This window comes from Manis javanica, chromosome 16 (assembly GCF_040802235.1).
Source record: "Manis javanica isolate MJ-LG chromosome 16, MJ_LKY, whole genome shotgun sequence".
Lineage (NCBI taxonomy): Eukaryota > Metazoa > Chordata > Mammalia > Pholidota > Manidae > Manis > Manis javanica.
Window position 1 is genome coordinate 59,244,232 of NC_133171.1, and position 23,357 is coordinate 59,267,588.

Sequence of the window (23,357 nt, forward strand, 5' to 3'; positions counted from 1 at the left end):
CACCTTGGTGTGTGCGTGCCTGTCAGGTGTGTAGGAGCTGTGGGTTTTGGCAGGCAGGGCAGGAAAGGAGATGTCATGAGTGATGAAAACCACAGTACTGGAAAAAGGCAGAGGAGACACGGGGAGTGAGCTGTGGAACTAGTTATTATTAGGAAATGGCAGAGTCAAGGAGCTGGGGTGGTGGCCATGTGCCCCCCACCCCTACTCATTACCTTTGTTCCCACCCCAGATCCTCTGCCTCCCGCTTTGGCCTCTTTCCTGTCATCCCCATCCCCGACCTTACCCTTCCTACTGCCCAGCCCCTAAGGCTGCAGTCCCTGCAATTAGCCATTTGTTCCCTGGGGTCACTTGAGGGCCTCCGCATGGCGATTCAGGGCCTGAGAAAGGGCTGTCACAGCTCCCATCACACGGCCCAGCTCCCAGGTCTCAATCTGGCTTCGGAATCGCTGCAGGAAGCGGTCGGGGTGCCAGCAGACCTGCTGGACCCTCAAATACCTCCTCAGGGCCCCCTGCTCCTCCAAGGGGGGTCCTCTGGCTACCAGGGCTGCAGCCATGGCCTCTGGGTCCCTGCCCCCAGGGCAGGGCCAGGGTACGTCACCGAAGCGCCAGAGGCTACCCCTCCCCGCCCCTCTGGGGTGCTCTGCTCTGGGCCCTGCCCTGGCTGGCTCTGGCCCTTGGTCCCCAGGAACCTCCTGTGCCCTCCTGGCTCTGCTCTCACGCAGTTCTTCCTCCTTGGCCCGGGCTCGCTCTCGGAAGAGCCGCTGCTCCTCCTCCTGCTGTCGCCAGCTGTGACTAGATCCCCCAGCCCGTGGAGGTCGGCGGACTCCCTCTGCCTCACGCTGTTGCTGCTGACGCTTCTGGGCATGTTCCCGGGCCAGGCGATCCGACCAGGCGGAGAAGGACTCGGGTTCCTGGGTCTCACGGGAAATGTCATCTGTTTGCGAGGGCAGGAGGGGAGTGTTGGAGGAGAGGTGGTGAGGTGATGGGCAAGAGGGGCAGAGAAGTATAAAGGAAGGGGACATAGGAGGCCAGTGGGAGCATCAGGTGGTGGATGTAGGATAAGCAGCCACTGGGGGAGAGGGCAGTGGTAGGTGGGAATGGATTCCTCACCTTCAAACCTCCCCATGACCTCTTGCCACTCGTCCTCCAGCTCTCCTTGCAGCTTCTGCCTCCACTCCCGCTCCTTGGAGGCCTCATCTTCTTCCTCCTCTTCAGCAGAATCCCAGGGGGGTCCCCAGCCCAGAATTTGCCCAGGTGTCTCCCCATCCTTATTCTTTATTCCCATGGCAGATGGACAGCGACTCAGCAGTGGCAGGAAGAAGTCTGTGTAGGCTATTGGTGGGACAGCAGTAAGCAGAAGTTAGGTGGGACTCCCACTCCTTCGCAGGGCTGCCATCTTGAATCCCACTGGCCACTCACCCCCTTGGTCTCAGAACATGGAAAGGGTTGCCCACATGGATGCCTTCTGGGTATTAGGAAATCACTGTCACTGACAAATAGTTACTGCTAGTTTACCACATGCATGATAACTGCGGTAGTTTAAAATATTCTGACCTACGTCCCCACACTGTTTTAATACCCTGGGAATTCTATGTCAAATGACATTTTCAGCTTGACTCCAGGTGCCTAGGGCAATGTCATACGCCTCTGACTATGTATTCCATTTTTGGCTTGAAAATATTGTTCCTTTATACCTCTTATGCTTCTCACCCAAAACTATATATTTCTGACTGGTGAAATATCTGAGCATTCTACTCTGTACCATTATACATATACAAACATATAATAGTTATCTTCTTATATCACTTCAATAAACTGAGAAAAATTAACATTTTTTAGGGGAATTTCTGTGCATCAGCCTTATCCAGGGTATGTTGGGAGGTAGAGGGTTCAGACCAGCAATGAGTTTGAGCCACAGAAAAATTCCCAGCAGCAGAGTGCATTCTTTCCAAGTGACTGCTGACCTCGGGCTGGGGAAAGGGGATTGAGGATCCTGCCCAGGGGCTGGCTGACAGGAGGCTGGGGGAAAACAGGACAGGGATTGCTGTTCCTGAGCTCCCTTCTTTCTGAGTGCTGGCCTTGCTGCATCTGCTTCATTATCAGCCAAGTGCCATGCTGCTCATTTCACTGCCAACCCAGCACTCTACCCACCTGCCACAGACAGCAAGCACCTCTTTTAATCCCCGGACAGAGGAAGGTGAGAGAGGCACCCTCCCTTCCTGTGCACCTACTTTCTCTCCCTCCGGCAGGAGGAAATGGGCCAGCAGTCCTTAAATCTTTATTCTGTGGTGCTGGAAAGTACTGGCTACCTGGCAAAAGGATGGGACAAGGGAAGGGTTCTCCTGTTACTGCCAGGGAGGCAGGAAGACAGAATGGGCCCACCTTGGCCCTGCCCCTGACCCATCATCTCCTGGCACATTTGAGAGCCACCCAACCCAAACCACATCAGGCTGAGGAGGAGCCTCTTAACTCCTTACTACTGATGTGACCTGTCACAAACCCTCCCAACTTGTCCCACCCAGCAAGTACCTGATGCTGTCTTTCAACTGCTTATTGCCCACCAGGGTTCACCTGTGTGTGAGGGTGGGTGTGCTCGGGCTTGCATGGGAGGTTTTAAAATTCATAGGTTTTAAGGAGGAAGGCCTCTAACTGTAAAGCATGGTAAGTAAAATATAGTACTGAACATTAAATGGCCACTAAAAATGATGTTTGTGTGTAGAAAAAGCTGGCTATGATCTGATCACAACCGTATATATATATAAAAAAAAGAGACCAAATCCTATGGTTGAAAAAAGTAGGTTGCAAGGAAATATATAAAATCCTAGTCTGTGGGTGTTAAGACTTGGATGGTTTACCCCCACTCTTATGTAATTGATATTCTAACATGAAAGGGATAAACTAATATGACATTTTCTTCTTACATTATGAGATGAAGAATAAATATAATCAGTTAACATTTTGCTGTGATCTCTTTAGTCCTATCTTGATTATATAAATGTATACCTATGAAACGTCTTTTCAGAGACATGTGACCATACTATGTGTATTCTTTGTCAACCTGCTTTTTCACTTAACATCCCATTTAGATTTTTCCACAGCCGTACACACAATCGACCTCACTCTTTCTTATGACCGTGTTGTGTTCCACTGTGTGTTCAAAACCAAACACCTCCCCGCCCCCAACTGACACACTTTGTCTCCAAAATGTTCAGCCTCATATACATGTCTTTGCAGACGCCTTACAGTATTTCTGTGGGGTAGATTCTCAGAAGTGGAATTTCTGAGTCAAATAACACATGTGATTTTGTCAAATTGCTCTCAAGTTTGTGCCAATGTACACCCCCTACCAAGAATATATGAGTGCCTGCATCATCCTTCACCAAAATTGAGTATCATCAACTCTTGTAATTTTCCCCATATGCTATGTTAAAAAAGTGATTTTATTAATGAGATGGTCTTCTTCATATGCCTTTTGACTTTCTGTGTTTCTTTTGTGAATAACTTGTCCATATTTTTTGTCTACTTTTCCTTGGAAATTACACATGTGGTTATGAAAGCTTTTTATATAGCAAAGATATCAACACTTTGTATCTTTTACATATACTGTTAATATTTTCTCCTATCTTTTAAAAATTTTTATGTAGCTAAATTTGTATCAATATTTTCTTTGATAGCTTTTGACTTTCATTCTTAGGAAGGCTTTCTCCACTCCAAGATTATAAAAATATCCCCTTGTGTTTTTTCCTACTGTATTAATTTTTTAGAAATCTGAAAGATTTTTAAAAGTAGAAAGCACAATAAGCACTCCTATTCCTACCATGGGGTATGTTAACGTATTGCCATTTTTACAACACCATTTTATTTTAAAGAAATAAAACCATCACAGGTAAAGCTAAAGTTTTCTTTGATACTGTCTTCCAAGTTTTATCCTCCCCACGTCCCAAGATTTTTGTATGTACGCTTCCTGTCATGTAGGTGTTTAATCTGCTGTAATTTACTTTTAGGTCAGGCGTGAGGTAGGACTCTTTTTTCCCCAGATGAACCAAATGTTTCCAGTATTTTTTATTAAATAGTTCACTGCCCTCCAGTGATTTGAAATGCCACCTTTATCATCAAATTAACAGTATGGATCAACTTCTCCCAATGTTCTTTAATTAGTATGCTGTACTTTTATAGTGGCAAAAATCAATATGAAAAAAATTTTGTGTTGTAAAGATGTGCTTTGTCTTAGTAATGGAAGCACTGCTCTTCCCCTCCCCATAATGAGATAGGATTTCTACTTTAAAGGGACGCTCATATTAACTAGTATAACACACTTCTTAAAAGTGCCAATACCAGAAGCTTATATTGAGTCACAACTGACTGAGGCATAGAGGAAGAAAAGGTAGAAGTGGGTGAGGTGGTCAGAAAGGGCTTCAAGGAGGAGGCAGGGTTCATGTTGGGCTGGGAAGGGAGAATAACTTAGCAAAGTGGAAATCAGGCAGATCTGAAGGCTACAGGCAAGAGATAGGCAGGCTTGTGAAAACAAGCTTGGGTCATTGAAGACAGAGCCATATGACTGGAGTTACAGGTTTGTGGGTGTGTTGTGGGAGGTGAGGTTGGGAAGGCAAATGGAATATAAACCAGATGGCTCAGCCATCTGTAAAACAGGGCCACAGCCTACTTCTGCTGTGCAGATCAGTGAGTAACGGATGGTAAAAGTCTGGTACTGTGCTGGGACAGAGCTGAAGTGCAGTGAATGTTACATTAAAAGAAACTACTAGGCTGGCTTTGGACTTGATTCTTTTCTGAAAGAATGGTGAGGAAACGGCCCCATTTCAGTGTTCAGTAATTCCTGTTGTATGTAGAGGATAGTTATTGTCTGATTACATTGTGCTTATACAGGGATCTCTGACAGATAAGGTCAACTCCCCATGATGTGATGGGTCCCAAAAAAGGTTACAAAAGCCCTGAAGGTACTAGGGTCATTTGCTGGCATCTCATTGGGTGTGACCACCCAGCCCAGCCAATCCAGCATGAAGGGGCACATTCCCTCAGCATAACATAGGAAAAGAGGGGAGCCTCCCCTAATCAGGGGATCCTGAGTCACTTCATCTGTTCAAAGAAAAGATTTGTATTTTAAGGCAGAGTACTCTCTAAAGCAGCTTGAAGCAAAAAGAAACAGGCCTTTGTACCGAGGAGTTAGAAGGCCACCTGGTGGCGGGGCTGGCAGGGTACCACAGGGAAGGAAGGCCTAAGAAGATAGGAGGGCTTGAGACCTGAGGGTAGGCACTGCTTTGGAAGACAACAACCTATCATCGCTGAGATTTCAGAAAGTTCCTGAACTTTCTGAGCCCTGCTTTCCTTATCAGTAAATGGATAACAGTATCAATCTCACTCGCTTCCTAGAATTCAGTAAACTAGAGGAAGTACCTACTATACCATGGGGGACATATTCAATACTTAAAAGCCTTAATTGAATAGCAGAATAAAAATAATAATACTTATCATCTAGTGAGTGCCAAAACTGCACCAGGTGCTCACCTCATCGACTTGTCTCAACCTTCATTTTAGAGAGGCAAAGGAGGTTCACAAAGGTTAAGTTGCAGGTCCCTGTCACACAGCCTGGAAGTGGGAGAGCCAGAACTTGGAGGAGATCTGAGGTCTGCTTCAGGGTACTCTGCTCTGTTGCTGCATACGATGTCAGCTGTCAAGTTAGATGTCTGCACTTTATAAACCTCCTCTCTAAGTCTTTAAGTTAAAAAAGAAAATATGTGCCAGCCTATGTCACTTTTGTTAAGGGTTAGAATTAAAGAAAAAAAAATTTTTTTTTTACTATGTGTAGGTCTTTGGGGTAAGAGGGAGTTCCTGTATATACTTGGGGACCTGGGGATAGTAATAGCAGTAATCAAATTGAGTTAAAGTTGTTTATTCCAAACCTAGAGGTTTTCCTCTAATGTTCCTACTCTAGAAGGGGAAATTGGATTTCACCTTGTATTTTTCTAAGAAGAGCTATACCTCTACAGAGCTGCCTCCACTGCCTCCACAATATCAACAGATCCTCATCTGAAATCCTCAGTGTCAAAGGCTTTTCAGAAGATATATTTCATGGATTTGATAGGACTGATCTGAATATTCTACATTAGGAAGTCCAGGAGGGCCTGGTCAGCCCCAGTAACCAAACACAAGAATGTTTCTGCAATGTATGAATGTTGACATCAGTAGGATAAAACCAAACCATAGACAGCCTCATTTTAGTTCAGGTTAGGTTTTGTCACTCGATGAGTTCGGTGGCAGATTGATGAAAATGTTTGGTTCTCAGAGTGTTTCTGAGTTTAAGAACTATGAGTAAGGGAATATAGATCTGTTGAGAACAGGAGCAATGGCCAGCAGCTACTCAGTGCTAAGTATGTGTCAGGTGCCCTAATTACGTACTGTGTCAGTTGATTCTCAAAACATGTCACAGCATTGGTGCTTTGAACATGGGCACTATCACTGTATAATTCTATAATGTATCACACAGCATGATGCAGTCATTTACAGCATGGACTGTCTAGGTAGGCTGCCTGGGTTACAATTCTTGTTCTACCACTTAATTGCTGTGTGACTTTGGCAAATTACTTAACTTCTCTGTGCTGTTTCCACATCTGAGAAACGAGGGATAATACTAGTACTTATAACTTCATAGTGTTATTGTGAGAACTAAGCGAGTTGCTTTGTGAAAAGTGCCTGGCACATAGCAACGGTCCTTATTATTTAATTTTGCAAATGGACAGACTAAGCCTCAGGGAAGTTTAGTAACCTGCTCAAGAATACACAGTCGTTAAATGTGGAGCTTGGATTTAACTAACTACAGAACCTACCCTCCATTATTCTTTTTGGGCTACAGGCAAACAACCAGATAAGAGACAAAGTAGCTACTAATCTACAATGATGTGAAGTTTGAGGACCAGTTGCTGTTTGGGAACGCTGGACTATTCAGATAATGGTAGCTCAGTTATGTAAAGCCACAAATGATTGCCACATGCCAAGTTGGTCAGTTACCTTCCTAAATGCCACTGACCAAATAACGAGCTTATTTTTCAACAGGTGGTGTTCTTTTCAAACCCTGTCAGTTGCTCATGACCTTGTTCCCCACCAGGCCGACTCACCATCAGGGCCCTGGCGGGCAGCAGCGTGCAGTGCTGTGTCCCCATGGCGGTCCTGGTGGGCAGGGTCAGCCCCCAGCCGAAGAAGCAGGCACAAGGCAGGGGCATCATGGCGGGAACAGGCCCGGTGGAGTGGTGGGGGCTGCCCAGCATCTACATCAAGGCCTGGGTGTCGCTGGAGGAGGGCCTGGGCCCGGACCAGCCGTCCTGCAGACAAATAACGACGAAAGCGACGTTCTCGACGTTGGCGGCGGGAAGTGGAGGCCATGGAACTCTCGGCCTGAGGAAGAAGGAAAAAGAGGCAGCAGTCAGGACCCCACCTTTGGCTGGTCCCTCCTCCTCCATTTCTGACATTCCCTGTAGTTCCTCCCTTTGGTTCCCCGTTTCTTCTTAAATCTTCAGCAAAAGATGAGGTGTGTCCTAACCCTCAACCCTTAACAGATGACAGGTTTGAAAAAAATTTTGAGGAGGCCTGGGGTCACAGATTTAATTTTTTAATGTAAAATTTGAGGAAAGGATAAATAATTGCTTCGAGGCCCATTTGCCCAGGTAAAATTTTAATAAAGAACTTTGAAAAGACGAATAGAGAGACTGATGGGAGAAATTTTTATCAACAGAAATTTGAATTTAAAAGTCACAGATAATTTCAAAAATAATGATCAAGAAATTGAATATAATGTACCCGGCAGAGAGACGTAGAGGCTTCTCCCACTGGGACCTGAGGGGAGGGGTTACTCATCAGACCTGCCCCCCGCCCACCTATGGACCCCCAGAGCTGTAGGCCCGAGGCCTGTGTTTAAGACGCTCGGAAGAAGGAAGGTGGGAAGGGCGGAGACACTCTAGGCTGGCGGAAATGGCGCAAGCGGAGACGCAGGTAAAGGGCGGAAATGAATTGTAAGACGCGTTACCGGATGTCGTTTCTCTGTGAGCAAGCCGGGAGCATGGGAGTTCTTCAGTTTAGCCTCCGGCGGGGAAACTAGGAAACTTAAGATAAAGGGCCCGCCTGAAGTCGGAAGACTGGAACGTAGGCGTAGAAAAGTAGCCCCGGTAGGGGCGGGGAGAAAGGAGGGTGGTTTAGCGGTTTATCCCCGCTCCCCGAGCTTGGTGGAGGGGAGAGAGAAGATGGTTCAGTGATGAAAAGATGAGAAGACGGGGGAGATAGACTGGATAAAAATCACAGTGAAAATGGATAACCAAAACCAAAACCAAAACTACAGTGAGGCTAAGAATAGGGACAGATAAAAAAGGGGAAACACACAGACGTGAAGACATCAGTAGGACAAGGCAAGTGAAATAGATGCAGAAAGTTGGACTTGGGAAAAATGTGGGAAAGGAGATGGAAACGGTAAAGAGAGAGAAAAAAGAGGGTAAGGGAAGCTGTTAGAATTCTGAGAAGCCCGGCATACTCTCCCAACATACGACATATTGTGACTTCTTTACCTTCTCACCCATTCTCAATCCCGTATGCCACCTTCTCTCCCAAATACTCCTCGCCTCTCTGCCCCAGCCCACATCTCGTAGACGTTCAGACTGCGAAAGCCCTCCTCCTGCAGTGAAGTTAGCGGGCAGCTTTGGGCCTGGTCTCTGCTGCTCCCAGGCGGTCCTTCTGGGTACTGCTAGAGTGAGAGGTGGGAGAGGAGGACCAGCCATCAATAGGAGGATCAATTTTGGGGACACGCCCGGTGCAGGAGGCTGAGCGAAAAGGGGAGCACTAAGACCCAGGGGTAGTGGAGGACTGCAGCAGGGAGGCAGAGAAGGAGAAGGAGACGTTTGTGTGTGTGTGTGTGTGTGTGTGTGTGTGTGTGTGTGTGTGTGTGTGTGCTGCGGGGGAGCCAACTGACATCTTGGTACCATCCAAAACAGCATCGGCCATAACTACAGAAATGGCCAGTCAGTCCCAGGGAATCCAGCAGCTCCTGCAAGCAGAGAAGCGGGCGGCTGAGAAGGTGGCAGATGCCAGAAAGAGTGAGTCTTTTCTCCTTTAGCAGTCTGGAAAAAAATTGAGGGTGGGGAATCAAATATTTGAGTCCTTGAGAAAACCCAAGGCTGGTGGGGAACAGAGCAGGGATGCTGGGGAGGCTGATTAGGAGGGAATAGGTGTGTGTGTGTTAGAATCTGGCACCTAGTTGTCCTGGAAAGGACCGACCCCTACATCACATTTTGTCTACTACTATCTCCCCCACCTTCCCCGGCCTTTCTTCTGCCTCCAGGGAAGGCCCGGCGTCTGAAGCAGGCAAAGGAGGAAGCACAGATGGAGGTAGAGCAATACCGCAGAGAGCAAGAGCAGGAATTCCAGAGCAAGCAGCAGGCAGTGAGTAGTGGGAGAGTTGGGATGGGACCCCTGGGTGCAAGTTGGTGGGTGCATCTTTATGAGGTGTGTTTAGGGTGATTCTATAAGAAGATAAGGTGGTAAAGAGCTGAAGAGGACCCTGGCAGGAACCATGACATTGGTAAAATTTTGTGATATGTAAGAGTTTGGGAGTTTTGAAGGACTTGTATAACACGTGGGGTGGAATTGCCACAGTGTATATGGAGTATGATGACATTTGGGGTGGAAGGCAGTTTTATGATTATGGGTGGTGAGGTGGTGAGGATATTAGTCTGTTTTAGGATGAAGTTGCATGTCAGGTCTTAGAAGAAAGGGGATTGTGTTGTTTTCTTTGGTGTCTGGATATTTCTGTGGAATGAGGGTGGTTTTGGAGAGAGCCTTTCTTCCTGGCCTTGCTCCAGGATCTTTCCCTCCACATGCCTGGATCTTTCTTTTTATTTTTCTGCTTTTTCCTCTTTTCCACCCCTTCTGCAATTCCCCAGGCCATGGGCTCCCAAGGGAACCTCTCTGCTGAGGTGGAGCAGGCTACAAGGTGCCAGGTGCAGGGCATGCAGAGTTCCCAGCAGAGAAACCGTGAACGTGTCCTGGCTCAGCTTCTTGGCATGGTCTGTGACGTCAGGCCCCAGGTCCACCCCAACTACCGGATTGCTGCCTAGGACCCATCCTAGGCCTGACTCCTCCTGCCAGTTCTTTCCCTCAGAGAAATCCCCAAATCAAAATCACCTTCCACCGTAATTGGTCTCTCCTTTCCATTCCTTGGGAATTCTAGGAGGCAGGACCCAGTAATTCTCCTGTGAATTTTATAAATATTCTTCTTAGACCTAATCTTGTTATTGTTCTTTAATCTTCACTGGGACCTCGTAAACTCCCAGGTCACCCTCATCCAACCCCTCTGTGAAATCTCTAGCATGGAGAAGTAGGCACGTGGGAAACACTGACTTCAGAGCCTGACAAGCTTGGGTCCCTCTCCTGACCCTGCCACTTGTTGGTTGTGCAACCAGGACAAGCTGTATGTAGCCTCAATGTTCTCCTCTTCCAGACTGGAATAATAATAATAGTAACACCTATCTTATGGGGGTTGCTATAATGATTAGGAATCATTCAATAAAGAGCCTAGTACAGTTTCTGGCATGTAGTAGCTGTGATTCAGTAAATGGCAACCTTGTGATATTATTACCATCCCCTGTCCACCTGCCAAAACCTAAATACAGCTGTTTACTCACTTCTGTCTGTGGTTCTCTAATTCTCCTGACTCATTTTGTGACCCTAGGAATTCTCTGAAGAATTGGTTCTTCCCTCCTCTTTTTTCCCAGAGACCTTATGATACCTGAGAAGATGAAATCATGACCTCATTTAGCCTCTCTACCATGGTTTCAGGAAGATGTTGCATTTCTAAGCCTCTCTTAAGTTTGTGTTTGTCTTTATTAAATTTCTCCCTTTACCTATTTCCCTAAAGTCCCACCAGATGTTCACTGCTTCCTGCAATCTAAAGTGATACTGTGTTCCCATATATGCATGACCTTCATTTCCACATACCCAACACCTTACTTTCCCTTAGTAACAATAAAAAATATCAATAAAATAACTATGGGCAAATTGGTGTGTGGAAGCAGTCTCCTTTTGCTTCTCATTTCTTTTCTCATTTTCAGTCACTTTCTTGTTCTTTGTTTATGTATTACCCAAACACCAAAAAGGGCAGTCCTTTGAAAGTTGGAGAAACAGAAGCAAATAGTAAGTTATTGTTTCTCTAAAGAGAGAAACAGTGTGATTCCTTTTTTAGAAATCTGAGGACTATAGATAGCAACAGTAGAGAAAAGCTGGGGTATAGGAACCAGTACTCTTTGCTCCTGATCTTGTTCTATTTTACTTCATAGCACTTACTGCTACTTGACATGTTTATATATTGTTTCCCTGTTATGTGAACTCTGATGACAGGGCTGTTCACTTCTGTGTCCCTAGATCCTAGGTAAGCACTTGGCACTTGATAAATACTTTTGCAAAATTGATACTTAGGGTTGGGAAAACTGCCTTTCTATGACACCATCCATGAATCACTGTTACTTCTGTTGGTTGTAGAAAACAAGCCTGTTTCACCAAGGACTTGAACCAATGAGGTAATTTGTAGTGTATTTATTAACCAAACTCTTAAGCGGGGAAGCAGGATACAATAGAGAATAAGGTGTTTATATATCCTGGCTCTATCACTTTACTAGCTGTATTACTTTGGACATGTTGCTTTATTTTTCTAAGTTTATTTGCTTTTAGGAGAGTGGGAATAATGGTTCCTACTCCTTATAATTAATTGGTTTAGTGTGATAACAGGTAAAGGGCAAAACATTTGTTGTTATTTTTGCTAAGCAGCAGGACATCATATTTGACTTCTGTAGCACTACTTCTATCAGTAAGTAGTCATAAAATGTTTCATTCAGGAAAAAAATCTAGGCTCAACAATGGGGCTTTTGGGGGCAGGGCTAAGAACATTCTGGTCGATTAACAGTTTTTATGTAATGTTACATAATCCTCAAGCTCTATCACTTGGGTAAGAATCTAGAACCCCCAGCCTCCCGCTTAGTGGATTCAAAACACCTTCCTGAGCACCTGCCCACCAGCCTCAAGGCCGTTGGGGGATCGACTACATGGGCCAACATTTTGGGCAAATTCTGCCCTGTCTTCACGGTTGGGGAAAGGGTAGGCACAGGACTCGCAAGCACCGCTCCCTCCCTCTCCTCATCTGGGAAGGTGGTTCCACCGCGCCAGCGCTTAAGCCCCAGGTCACCTTGACTACCGGGTCCAGGACCCCGTGGGAACTCGCAGGCCCCCCACCTGTTTTGTGCGCCCACGGAGGCGTACCCAGAGAGAAGACCTGCATGGCAAGTACTTAATCGAAGAGGTGACGGGCATAGAGGAGAGTAGGGCCAAAGAAAAAAGATAACAGTAGGAGAAGATGCTGATTGCCTTTATGTCTTTTGTTACTGGCAATAGCGGAGTAGTTAAGAGTTAGCTTGAAAAAAACTCATATAGGCATTTTCTAACGGTAACAACCAAAGCGCGCGGAATTGTAGAACCGTGGAAGGACCCTCTTCCGGCCCCTTGCGCCTGCGCACTGGCAGCCAAGAAGGCGGGAGGCCTGGGTAGAGGGAAGCCGGGAACCGGAAGTGAAGGCAGATTCCGTCCTTCGTGTGTATTGCTGCCGCCATAAACGTTGGCCTTGTTCAGGTAAGCGGTAACATCCGTCCCCATCTGCGTTTCTCTGCGGCCATCCTATGGCATGGCCTTATGATACCCCTTCCACGCCCTACGATTTGGACGTTGGGGCCTAGTTGGGCCATTTCCATCGCTTGCATCCCCTTTTGAGAGTAAAAGAGCTCATGGGGGAAGGTAGGGAATCCGGAGGGGTCTAATCCAAGATGGTGACCTCGGCGCCATTGTGTTCTCTTTTCTACCCGCTTCTCCGGTGGGCCCCTTGTTTAAGGGAGGCCCCAACAATGATGAGAGGTGGTTGCTCGGTGTCCTTTGATTCTGGGCCTTTGAAGAGGGCGGAGCCTTCCTCACCTTTCTTCTGGTCTCGGTCCTCTATCGCCCACGTTGGGAGTAAGAGGAGCCGGCTTCTGGGCCTACTTGGACTTTACTTCAACTAGCATACCTTTATTTGGGGCGCCTTCCAGATACTTACGAGTGGTGTCATTGTGTGATTATCGGAAAAGAGTCAAACATGAGTAAATGAGACGCAGATGTTGACAGTTTGGTAAAGGTTTTGTTAAAGCTGGAGTAAGGATGCCTCTTTATTATTACCTCATCACTTAACTCTGTGGTGAAGAGATGAGTATTTTTTTCCCTACCTAGCCATTAATTACACAGGGATTTGTTAAGTACCAGAAGGTTATGGAGGAGGGGGAGGTGAATGGCAGCCACATGATGTTTTCGTTGAGAAGTGAGTGCTTTGCTCATTGATGACCTTAATCTATCACCCTTGACTGATGGCTGCTATGTGAGGGGTTGACAATTTGAGATTTTAGGGAAAGTACAAGGTGGTCTTTTAAGGATCTTTTTTTTAGCACTCTTAATCTTGTCGTCTCCATTCTCCACTCCTTTAATTTTTCAATTGTATTCATTTCATTATCCTTTTTCCTTACTATTGTTACAGATAAGGAATTTATAAGCCATCTTTTTCAGTTTAGGGATTATAGTACTCTGATTTTACACGTTGGGAACCTGTGTCCTAATCACCTCTTCTCGAACCTTTTTACCCATACTCTGTATTATGTTTGCTTTTCACTTTTTTTGTTGTTAATTTTTTATTAAGGTATGATTGATATACACTCTTACGAAGGTTTCACATGAAAAAACAATGTGGTTACTACATTTACCCATATTATCAAGTCCCCACCCATACCCCAATGCAGTCACTGCCCATCAGTGCAGCAAGATGCCACAGATCCACTTGCTTTTCACTTTTATGTTTTGTGTTTCTCTGTTTTTTCCTTTCAGTGAAAGGTTTCATAGTTTAGAGAAAGTGGAGAGAATGTGGGGATGGAAAAGAGGTGGTGAAGGCTCTGCTCCTGACTAATAATCTTCTATCTGTTTGCTTCCTAGCTCTTCTGTCAGAAGCCTGTGTGTTTCTTTTACTCAACTGTTCCTCAAGCCCCCACTCTCCTCCCTCATTTTGCGTGAACCCATTCAGAGCCCCCCATCCCTTCTCCCAGTGCCGGTCCAGTTATGGCAGAGAACGATGTGGACAATGAGCTCTTGGACTATGAAGACGATGAGGTGGAGACAGCAGCTGGGGGAGATGGGAGTGAGGCTCCAGCTAAGAAGGACGTCAAGGGCTCCTATGTCTCCATTCATAGTTCTGGCTTTCGTGACTTCTTGCTGAAGCCAGAGTTGCTCCGGGCCATTGTTGACTGTGGCTTTGAGCATCCATCTGAAGGTAAATTTTCTGCTCACAGTATTTATTAAGCTCTTTAAGAATACAAAAAACGTGTTTGACCGTTCCTCAGGTGATATGGTTATATATTTAGGCTATACCGGGGAATAAGGGATTAATGAAAACCTCTTAATAATATAAATATGTAGGGCTGGTCTATTATTCATGATAGCATGAAAGTGCTAGCGACCTAAAAGCATCTTAGAAGTCTGCTGTTCATTCTTGCGACTAGCTTTTCTTCTTGTCTGCTTGTTTTTAATTTTTTCATTTTGACTTCAGATTATAAATTTCCAGAGAGGAGCTGGTTGGATCTGTAGTTCCCCTCTTTTAGGCCAACTCTGGTCCCTGGAAACCATTATAGCTGATCTAAAGATGCCTGGCTTCTGGGTCAGGTACCAAGCCTTTCATTTTGTCCAAGGTTGCAGGATTATGTGACCTAAAGCATGGCCATGTAAGTAGGATAAATGGCCTATGGAGGGCACTCCAGATGTGATTGTTACAGATTAAGGGAAATAGGGACAGAGCCAGAAGCACCAAAAGTGAGCTGCTTGTAGATGCAAGAGGGGGAGAGGGCATGGAGCTGAGGTTGGAGGCTAAATCTAGAAGGAACTTGGTTGGGGGTCTGATTTAGGGGTGAATTTGATTGATTGAGGGAGCAGAGGTAGAAAGGGTCTGAAAACTCAGAGAACCACTTAATAATTGAGTGATGAAAAATGGATTTGGCATGGTGAAAAAGGAGGTTGAAGTCTAACTTACTGTAATAATTTTCCTCTATTTCTAGTCCAGCATGAGTGTATCCCACAGGCCATTCTGGGAATGGATGTCCTATGCCAGGCCAAGTCAGGCATGGGAAAGACAGCAGTGTTTGTGCTGGCCACACTGCAACAGCTGGAGCCAGTTACTGGGCAGGTACACTTCAGGAGGGTGCTGGGGAAGACATTTTGGTTAGGAATATTCTGGAAGGGTATTCAGCTACATGATGTATTCAGAGCCATGAGTGTTTGTTGCTAAAATAATCTATCACTGTTGGCTGATGGCCATGGGGAATTATCTGCTAAAATCATGGGGTTAATAATTTAGATCTCAGAATTAAAGTCATTTATGATTTGCCAAGTGTGCTTTTGTGGCAGTCACTTCCCCAGAGGAGTTAGTGAAGGGATATACTGTGTGTCTGTCTCCTTCTCCACTTAAGGTGTCTGTGCTGGTGATGTGTCACACTCGGGAGTTGGCTTTTCAGATCAGCAAGGAGTATGAGCGCTTCTCTAAATACATGCCCAATGTCAAGGTAAGCCAGGGTAGAGCCCTGGAGGGGTGTGGGTGTGGGGAATTCAGGGCATTGGAGAATTGTAAATCAGCAGTCTTCATGTCCCACAGATGGTAAATACCTGTCCATAGATCTCATTTTCATGTAATGGGTAGTAGGTTTCTGTAAGCTTTGTTGTACAAGAGATTGACATTCTGGAGCTCGTTTGGATGTGCATTATATTCAGTTGTGCTTGCTGTATCGTGCTGTTGGAGAAGCTTTAATTTGCCTTGGTGATGTTAATGTGCCTGTGTAGTGGGTGACTGACTTGCCTGAGGATGCTTACCACAAGACCAGTCTTGTTCACTATTTTTTCACACTGACTTTGCATCATCATTTCACTGTCCTTTGGTTGACAGTTTGAGAATTTTGGGGTGCATGGCAAGAGAAGGCTGGAAGCTCCAAAACATCTCTAGTGTGTGGTTTTGAGGCTCCTTTAAAAATGGCAGAAAATTGGAAATGTCTGGGGCCACAACAGAGTTGGCTTCATTTAGTTTCCATTATGTAACCTTGATATTCATGGTGTGGTTACCAGACCTGTAGTTTCATCATCATTTGGGGTCCTGTTGGAAATGCACATTAAATGTACCCCAGACCTGCTGAGTCTGACTATGCATTCTTACAAGAACCCCAGGTAGTTGGAGTTTGAGAGGCGCTGATGTGTATAATTTTATGTTGTCTGGCTAGGATAGGGTGAAGAATAGTATTTCTGTTCAGATTGTTATAATTTCTCCTGTTATTCGTTAATGTATATTTTAAAGGAACTAGGAATGTTTGAGTCATAGCCCTAAACTAAAAATAATTTCTAAAAACCAAAATGGTAGTGGTAGTACCTGTGTATGGTAAACGTGCGTAAGTAATCTGGAAGACCTGTTAATGAAGATTTGTATTCTCTTATCTCTAATCATACTTTACAGAAGGTAATCACTAAATTTTTTTGTAAAGTTCTAATGGTTCCGTGAAACCAAGTACTAGGCACTGTTTTCTTGATTTATCAACTTACAGGCCTTTGATTTCCATGAAAGATTATTTAGTTTATACTTTTTTTCTCTTGGTATTTGAAAATGTATTTTATTTCTTCAAAATAGAATCTGAATGCCATATATGTGTGTTTATCTCTCTGTTATATATACCTCTATTCTTAAATTGCCAGTGTCAGTAGTATTAGTCTCCTATCCTTTCTTCAGGCAGTCTGGTTTGTAGGTAGGATTCTAAGATTTGAAAACTGGGAAAGTTTCCATTGTTAGGGCTGTGGAAACATTTATTGTTGGAGCTTAATAGTGAATTAGGATTGCATGTCCTTTGTAAGTCCAATTCATTGCCTTTGTGCCACTTACAAGGAAATGTTCTTGCTGTCAAGACCAAACAAATTGTGACATAGTCCTAGTTTTTCTTACTTTTGCTTAAAATTGTGCTACAGTGACTTGCTGAAGAGGTTGGGCTAGTTCAAAGTAAATGTCCTATCTCTGGATTTGTCTGGTTACTCTCTTATGGTCTTTAGCTTATTTTTCCACCCAGTATTTCCTGTAACCGAAATTTATATTTGGAAGCTTAACTGATTCAAGTTAAATGTCTAGCAAGAGTGTTTTATAAGCAGTGTACCTCCTGTGTGTTTTGTTGCAAACCTGGTGGTTCTACGGTTAGTTAACCATGGTAGTCTGATTCCTTGATTGATCACTCCCCACTTGAAAGTAGAAAGCAGGTTTTGATGTTACTTGATGGCTGTTTTAAGGGCCCAGATCCTCAACAAACATTCCCCTAATGGTTTTAACAGAGTAGTATGTGTAGCTTGAGCCAGTAATTTCATAAGGTTTGTGCAAAAAATCTGGATTCAGATAGAAAAACTTGATGTTCCGTGAACTTTTTCTGATTCTTGACACTGGTGAATTTTACTGTCCTCATTTTTAAAATGAAGTCTGGCCTTAGAGTTAAGGGAAGGAAGATTATTAGATTAAGTCAGAACTGAATGCTAGTTTCCAACTGCCCTGACGAGCCACGTAACTTCAGGCAGGTCACTTTTGCTTCTTAACTTCAGTGTTTAGAGGACATAGTAAGAATTTTAGATGAGGTGATCTCTAATAATGTTCCTTTTAACTCTGAAATGTTTAAGAATTGGTTTAGATTAAACTGAAAAGATGGGAACTGTAGGGGGATTGGACTCCTCCCTTCCTTTTGATACATTCTTTTCTCCTGGGTTGACAGGTCGCAGTGTTTTTTGGTGGTCTGTCCATCAAGAAGGATGAAGAGGTGCTGAAGAAGAACTGCCCGCATATCGTCGTGGGGACCCCTGGCCGCATCCTAGCCCTGGCTCGAAATAAGAGCCTCAACCTCAAACACATTAAACATTTTATCTTGGATGAATGTGATAAGATGCTTGAACAGCTCGGTGAGTGGCAGTCCTGGGACTGGGATAATGATCTGGGAGTTGCCCTTTGGAGCCAAATGATGTTTATTTGATAGAGGAGCACTGTAGTGCCAGGACGACTCTTAATCTATCACCCATAACTGATGGCTCTGGCTTCCCTGTTTGGTCTTCGTTAGGCTTTTTAAGCAGCCTTGGTGATCAGGGAGAAGAGTGTCATGTATTTCCCTTCTGTAGTGGTTTCTTTTTTTGTCTTTGAGAGGAGGGACTTTGCTGATCTCAGACATCAGTCACACTGGTAGCTTTCTATACTGGGTGACATTAGGGAGATACCTAACATTGAGGATGAAACCATTACCCTTTTGGTTTCCTCATTACAGCACATACCATCAGAATTTAAAGCTGAAGAGCTCTCTAGACTTAAGTTCCAGGATTAATGTAGAGAGTGGGAGTTTCTGTGGTGTGGTATTTGAGTGTGCAAAGTGGGATTAAGAAAGGAAAATCATCTGTAAAAACTCAAATTTGATAAATGAAAGAGTGGGGATGGACATAGCTCCAGGGACCAGTCATTCTGAATGGTCTCCGGCTGTTCTAGATGGTGGGTTCCAGGTAGAGATATGAGGTATTTCCCTGACTGGATAAGAAAGTGTGATCCAGAGAAGTGTGGAATGGACTCTCTGACAGCTGGAATGTAATAGATGGGTGGTGTTTGTAGACAGCTGGCACTTGCAGGGAGAGGATTAGGGAGAAGAGCCTTGTAAAGCATTTTTCAAAGGTCTTAACCCTTGTGAGCCTCTTACAGTGGGCTTTATTTCCATTTCATAATTGTGAGCTTTGGCATTTTATCACGTTATTTCTTGCCTGCCTGGTTAAAACACAGAATTGGAATCTGATGTCAAATGTTTATTCCAAATTCATTGCTTTTTCCATTGTGTTACTACTGTGGGTGTGATTTTATGGTGGTCAGAGATGATGGAGACAAATCTTTGAAATGACTTAGCATTTCCAGCAGTCTTCATCAGGAAGCCTATGTCTGGTCTGTTTATGACATACACTTCTTTTTCTCCTGAAACTTTTCTTCTTACAGACATGCGTCGGGATGTCCAGGAAATTTTTCGCATGACCCCCCATGAGAAGCAGGTCATGATGTTCAGTGCTACCTTGAGCAAAGAGATCCGTCCAGTCTGCCGCAAGTTCATGCAAGACGTAAATACCCTTCTACCTTCTCTCCCTCCACTCCCTGCCCGCTGCCTCTCCCCCTTCCGTGCCCTCTTCCTCCAGACTCCCTTGTCCTTCAAGCACCAAGAAGGGGGCTTATGCCCATCTGGGAGTAATGACTCCTTGAAGAAACACACAGAGGCAGAGACAGCTAGTGTTAGGGTCTGCGCGGGCAACAGGGAAACTCCGGAAGACTTGGTCGGGTTAACTTGAGAGCGGGTAGTGTTCGACTTTTTTTTTTCAATCACGGCATTTTTGAACCTCTTCTCCCTTTTGGGGGAGGGCAGGATTTTCTGCCCTACCACCCACCCATCATCTCCTACGTCTCCCCTGCAGCCACGCACCGTCAAGGTGGCATCGAGCATACAGCCGGAGCCTTTTGCTCCCCAAAACTCATAACCTCCCGGTGGCAGGAGAGCAAGAGAGGGACAGACAGATGGCAGGGCATGTCCAAAAGAAGAGCAAACAACACAGATGCATCTGCTCCCTCCCCACCTCCAGGGGTGGGGGCCTTTGGCACCTCAGTCCCCGATCCCCTACTCCTTCCCATCTGAACCTCCTCGCACCCATCTGGAATCTCGTTGATGTGAGCCAGCAGCAGAGAAGCACTGTGAAGCGTCGGGGGCAATGCAGACGACACCAGCGGTGGATGGCGGCAGCGGAGGCCGCGGGGAAACCTGACCAGAAGCTGAGGACCCAACCAGCCTCTTTTTTCGTTCCCGGTTTTTTTCCTGAACCCGAGGCGTGCCGTGCTCCATTTCCCCCCATATGTGTTGGGGGTGGGGTGTCCTAAACGGGGGATAGATTTTTTTTCTTTTTTTAAACATTTTTCTAATACTCAGTGGAGAGGGATGTGGGAAAGTTAAAGTGAGGAGCTCCACTTGGATGAACCAGATGGGTGCTAGGATTTGGGGCTGGGCAGGGCCCATTGTATAAACAGTGGAGTGTGTTCCTTTTCTCCCTGTGCTCCTTCCACATGGGAAGGTAACTAGCTGTACTTGGGGCTAGAATTAGATTTGAAGGAGGCCATGGAACTTCTGTTTGGAAAGCCCTCCTTTGCTAGCCTACCTTCTGGGGTTTGGCTTCTGGTTTTCTCCTATGACACACATCATTTCCCAAAATACTGGATCCTGGGTTTTTATTTTAAAATTACTTCCTCAAATTAGTGAAGAGTGCTAGGAAAGTTGGACTGTGGTGTTGTCTTAAGTCAGTTTTTTTTTTTTAATACTATTTTCCTCAACTTAAAGGGTTATGGATTTTCTTTTTTTTTTTTTTTAAGATAAATGCCTCTCTGCTGCTCTGAATTTATTTCTTAGCACCACTTAATTGATACCTTCCATGTAACAGTGTGTAGATGGTTTGACTCAAGAGATCAATCTCATCTCAAACTATTTCCCTTGTGGTCTGAGGCAAGTTGTTAACTCATCTTGAGAAGTTTTTGCTTCTCCTTTCATGGCGTTTTTGACCACGTCCACTGTAACATTCTGATCTTAAAGACATCCAACCTTTTAACATTTATATGATTGTCTTAATTGAGAGACATACTCAAATGGAGCAGTCCTTGTCCTCTTTCCCATATTATAACCAGCTTTGGTGGAGTTATTCTGACCTTGAGTCTCCATTTCCCATCATTTCCAAGGTGTTTGGATCCTGTTCTGCCTTTAGGACTCATCTCCCATTGTTTTCTTTCCTCCACCATCACCATCACTATCTGAGGTAATGGCATTTTGCCATTAGGTGGTTTCACTTTTCCTTTTCCTCCCTGGAAAGTTCCTTTCCCGTGACAATTTTCAGTTGGGCAGTATTAACTCAACTGATTGGAAGAAAACAGATGTAATGTGGAAGAGACCACGTTAAAATGTGGGTATTTTTGGAGGTGGGCGGGGTTTTCAATCTTCTCTTTCTCCCCATCCCCCCATGGGGTGTATTGGAGATCAACTTCCTCCACCCCCCCAGGTTTAACCCCCCCACTCTGCCCTCCTCCCGTTCCCCGCCCCCTTCCTCCCCGCCCCCCCCAGCCAATGGAGATCTTCGTGGATGATGAGACCAAGCTGACGCTGCACGGGTTGCAGCAGTACTACGTGAAACTGAAGGACAACGAGAAGAACCGGAAGCTTTTTGACCTTTTGGATGTCCTTGAATTCAACCAGGTCAGTTGTTTAAGGTCCAGTAGGGGGAGGAACACGTCTCCAGCTGTAGCAGAAACCTGATTAAGTATCCTGTTACTTGTGGAAACCGCATATCTGGTGTGAGAGAACGGTGGAGAGATTCTCTAATAGAAATTCTTCTAAATGAGAACTTAAATGTCTTTTCGGGGGCTGAACTGGATGGGACTGCTTTTTTCTTCTATGGCTGGCGCAAACAGGTACTCAGTAAATAAACTCAGTAAATAACACAAAAAAATATGACTGAAGGGATTCAGTACATTTGTGAAAGCCCTGAAATATCTTGGGTCTGTTGGGTTCTTACATTTTTTTGTTTATTCTTGTACTGCTGAGGAGATGCAGTTTGTCACTTCACCTGTTGTGGGGTTTATTTGCATTAAAACTATTTTCTAGAATTAGAGTAGGTTTGTTTGGTGTTACTGATACTGGTTGTGGTTTTTCCAGACCTTAGTTACAATTTTTACTACTTTTTCACGAGTTAGTCCCTGCCTTGTCCACTGTGACATCTGATCATTATTGTTACTGCTCTCTGCACCTCTCTGCAGCATGTCTGCCCAGGAAAAAATAAGAGCTGAGAGAAAAAAGCTAAATTATATTTAGAGCAGAAGAAATAATATGGTAGAAATTCAGGAATTCCTTTGGAAGAGTAATTACTTAAAACCCCTGTCTTACACATGATCTCACACACTCATGTGGATCCATATCCCCCTGCTCTCACACAGGTGGTGATCTTTGTGAAGTCTGTGCAGCGTTGCATTGCCCTTGCCCAGCTCCTGGTGGAGCAGAACTTCCCAGCCATTGCCATCCACCGTGGGATGCCCCAGGAGGAGAGGTGAGTCAGAGATGGGGAGGATTTTGTGTCCTTGGGAAGAAAAGAAACCATTGAGAGAAGGGACTCTGAACATTTTTAATTTCCTTTCTCACAAAGGCTTTCTCGGTATCAGCAGTTTAAAGATTTTCAACGACGAATTCTTGTGGCTACCAACCTATTCGGCCGAGGCATGGACATCGAGCGGGTGAACATTGCCTTCAACTATGACATGCCTGAGGATTCTGACACCTACTTGCATCGGGTAAGCCCCACATCCCAGAAGGGCATCCCAGTGTTCTTTCCCACCACCTTATTTTCTATATTTTCATATCTTAATCTTCTTTTTCTTTTTGGGTGTCTTCCTTCTTTGGGGACCTCACCCCTCCCCTCTGCCTCCTTTCAGGTGGCCAGAGCAGGCCGGTTCGGCACTAAGGGCCTGGCTATCACATTTGTGTCAGATGAGAATGATGCCAAGATCCTCAATGATGTGCAGGATCGCTTTGAAGTCAATATTAGTGAGCTGCCTGATGAGATAGACATTTCCTCATACAGTGAGTATTGAACTCTTGGAACTGGTTCTTTCTCTTTACTCTCCTTGTTATTCAGTGTGTTTGTCTTAAATCTCATTGTGTATGTAAATCTCCTGGTGTGTAAGACAAGTCAAGTCTGTTGTCATCCTGCTGTGCCCCCGCCCGCATGCCATGTTTGGATGTTTAGTTGACCTCTGTGGGGTCTCTTTTCGTTTCTTCTCTTGTCACATTATTTTTCTCCACCCCTAATCTGTCCTCTGAATCCATACACCATGGAAACATCTGTATGGATGGGCGTGTATGTTTCTGCCAACCTTGCATTTTCTTTCCCGTATCTTACTCTAACTTTGCCATGTTTTCTCTTCAGTTGAACAGACGCGGTAGAGGACTCACCCACCCCTTCTGGAATGTGACAGTCTCTCCCTCTTCAGGAGATTACACCAGGCATGGGGGTGAAGGAGACACTACTGCCACCTACCCCTGACAACCCCCATCCCCACCCATAGCTTCCTTCTTTTGCATCACCACCACTCCTAATCCTCCATGCCCTGATTTGTCAGAATTTTTTTAACAAAACTAAAAAACACA

General features: G+C 45.0%; 3 protein-coding genes and 2 non-coding genes across 9 annotated transcripts; 4 read left to right on the forward strand and 1 right to left on the reverse strand.

The window, feature by feature from the left end:
• Window positions 1-126: 126 nt before the first annotated feature.
• NFKBIL1 (NFKB inhibitor like 1) lies at window positions 127-8,720 on the reverse strand. Of its 3 annotated transcripts, none has more exons than XM_017661529.3 (5): window positions 8,568-8,720; window positions 7,131-7,407; window positions 2,232-2,309; window positions 1,111-1,332; window positions 127-934 (listed from the first exon to the last, which is right to left on the reverse strand). In XM_017661529.3, exons 1-5 carry the CDS (start codon window positions 8,577-8,579, stop codon window positions 345-347), a joined length of 1,179 nt encoding a protein of 392 aa, XP_017517018.3. In that variant the 5' UTR covers window positions 8,580-8,720; the 3' UTR covers window positions 127-344. The 3 variants fall into 3 exon arrangements, with proteins under 3 accessions (XP_017517018.3, XP_017517017.3, XP_017517020.3); XM_017661528.3 differs by lacking the exon at window positions 8,568-8,720 and adding an exon at window positions 7,810-7,968; XM_017661531.3 differs by lacking the exons at window positions 2,232-2,309; window positions 8,568-8,720 and adding an exon at window positions 7,810-7,968.
• Window positions 8,156-11,052, forward strand: ATP6V1G2 (ATPase H+ transporting V1 subunit G2). Of its 2 annotated transcripts, none has more exons than XM_073224781.1 (4): window positions 8,156-8,174; window positions 8,991-9,092; window positions 9,338-9,438; window positions 9,939-11,052. In XM_073224781.1, exons 2-4 carry the CDS (start codon window positions 9,011-9,013, stop codon window positions 10,110-10,112), a joined length of 357 nt encoding a protein of 118 aa, XP_073080882.1. In that variant the 5' UTR covers window positions 8,156-8,174; window positions 8,991-9,010; the 3' UTR covers window positions 10,113-11,052. The 2 variants fall into 2 exon arrangements, with proteins under 2 accessions (XP_073080882.1, XP_017517022.1); XM_017661533.3 differs by lacking the exon at window positions 8,156-8,174 and adding an exon at window positions 8,194-8,411.
• Window positions 11,053-12,528: 1,476 nt separating this feature from the next.
• On the forward strand, window positions 12,529-23,355 carry DDX39B (DExD-box helicase 39B). Of its 2 annotated transcripts, none has more exons than XR_005057778.2 (11): window positions 12,529-12,672; window positions 14,050-14,383; window positions 15,162-15,289; window positions 15,573-15,665; window positions 17,886-18,069; window positions 19,133-19,251; window positions 21,282-21,413; window positions 22,151-22,260; window positions 22,376-22,501; window positions 22,643-22,790; window positions 23,137-23,355. XR_005057778.2 is itself a non-coding variant. In XM_037005167.2 (11 exons), the coding sequence occupies exons 2-11, from the start codon at window positions 14,173-14,175 to the stop codon at window positions 23,151-23,153; spliced, it is 1,287 nt and encodes a 428-aa protein (XP_036861062.1). In that variant the 5' UTR covers window positions 12,530-12,672; window positions 14,050-14,172; the 3' UTR covers window positions 23,154-23,355. The 2 variants fall into 2 exon arrangements, 1 of the variants encoding a protein (XP_036861062.1); XM_037005167.2 differs by having other exon boundaries at window positions 12,530-12,672; window positions 22,357-22,501.
• LOC118969960 (small nucleolar RNA SNORD83) lies at window positions 13,364-13,439 on the forward strand. The gene has a single exon (XR_005057779.1). It is a non-coding gene; the product is annotated as a small nucleolar RNA SNORD83 (small nucleolar RNA).
• On the forward strand, window positions 18,121-18,197 carry LOC118969961 (small nucleolar RNA SNORD83). The gene has a single exon (XR_005057780.1). It is a non-coding gene; the product is annotated as a small nucleolar RNA SNORD83 (small nucleolar RNA).
• Window positions 23,356-23,357: the final 2 nt, after the last annotated feature.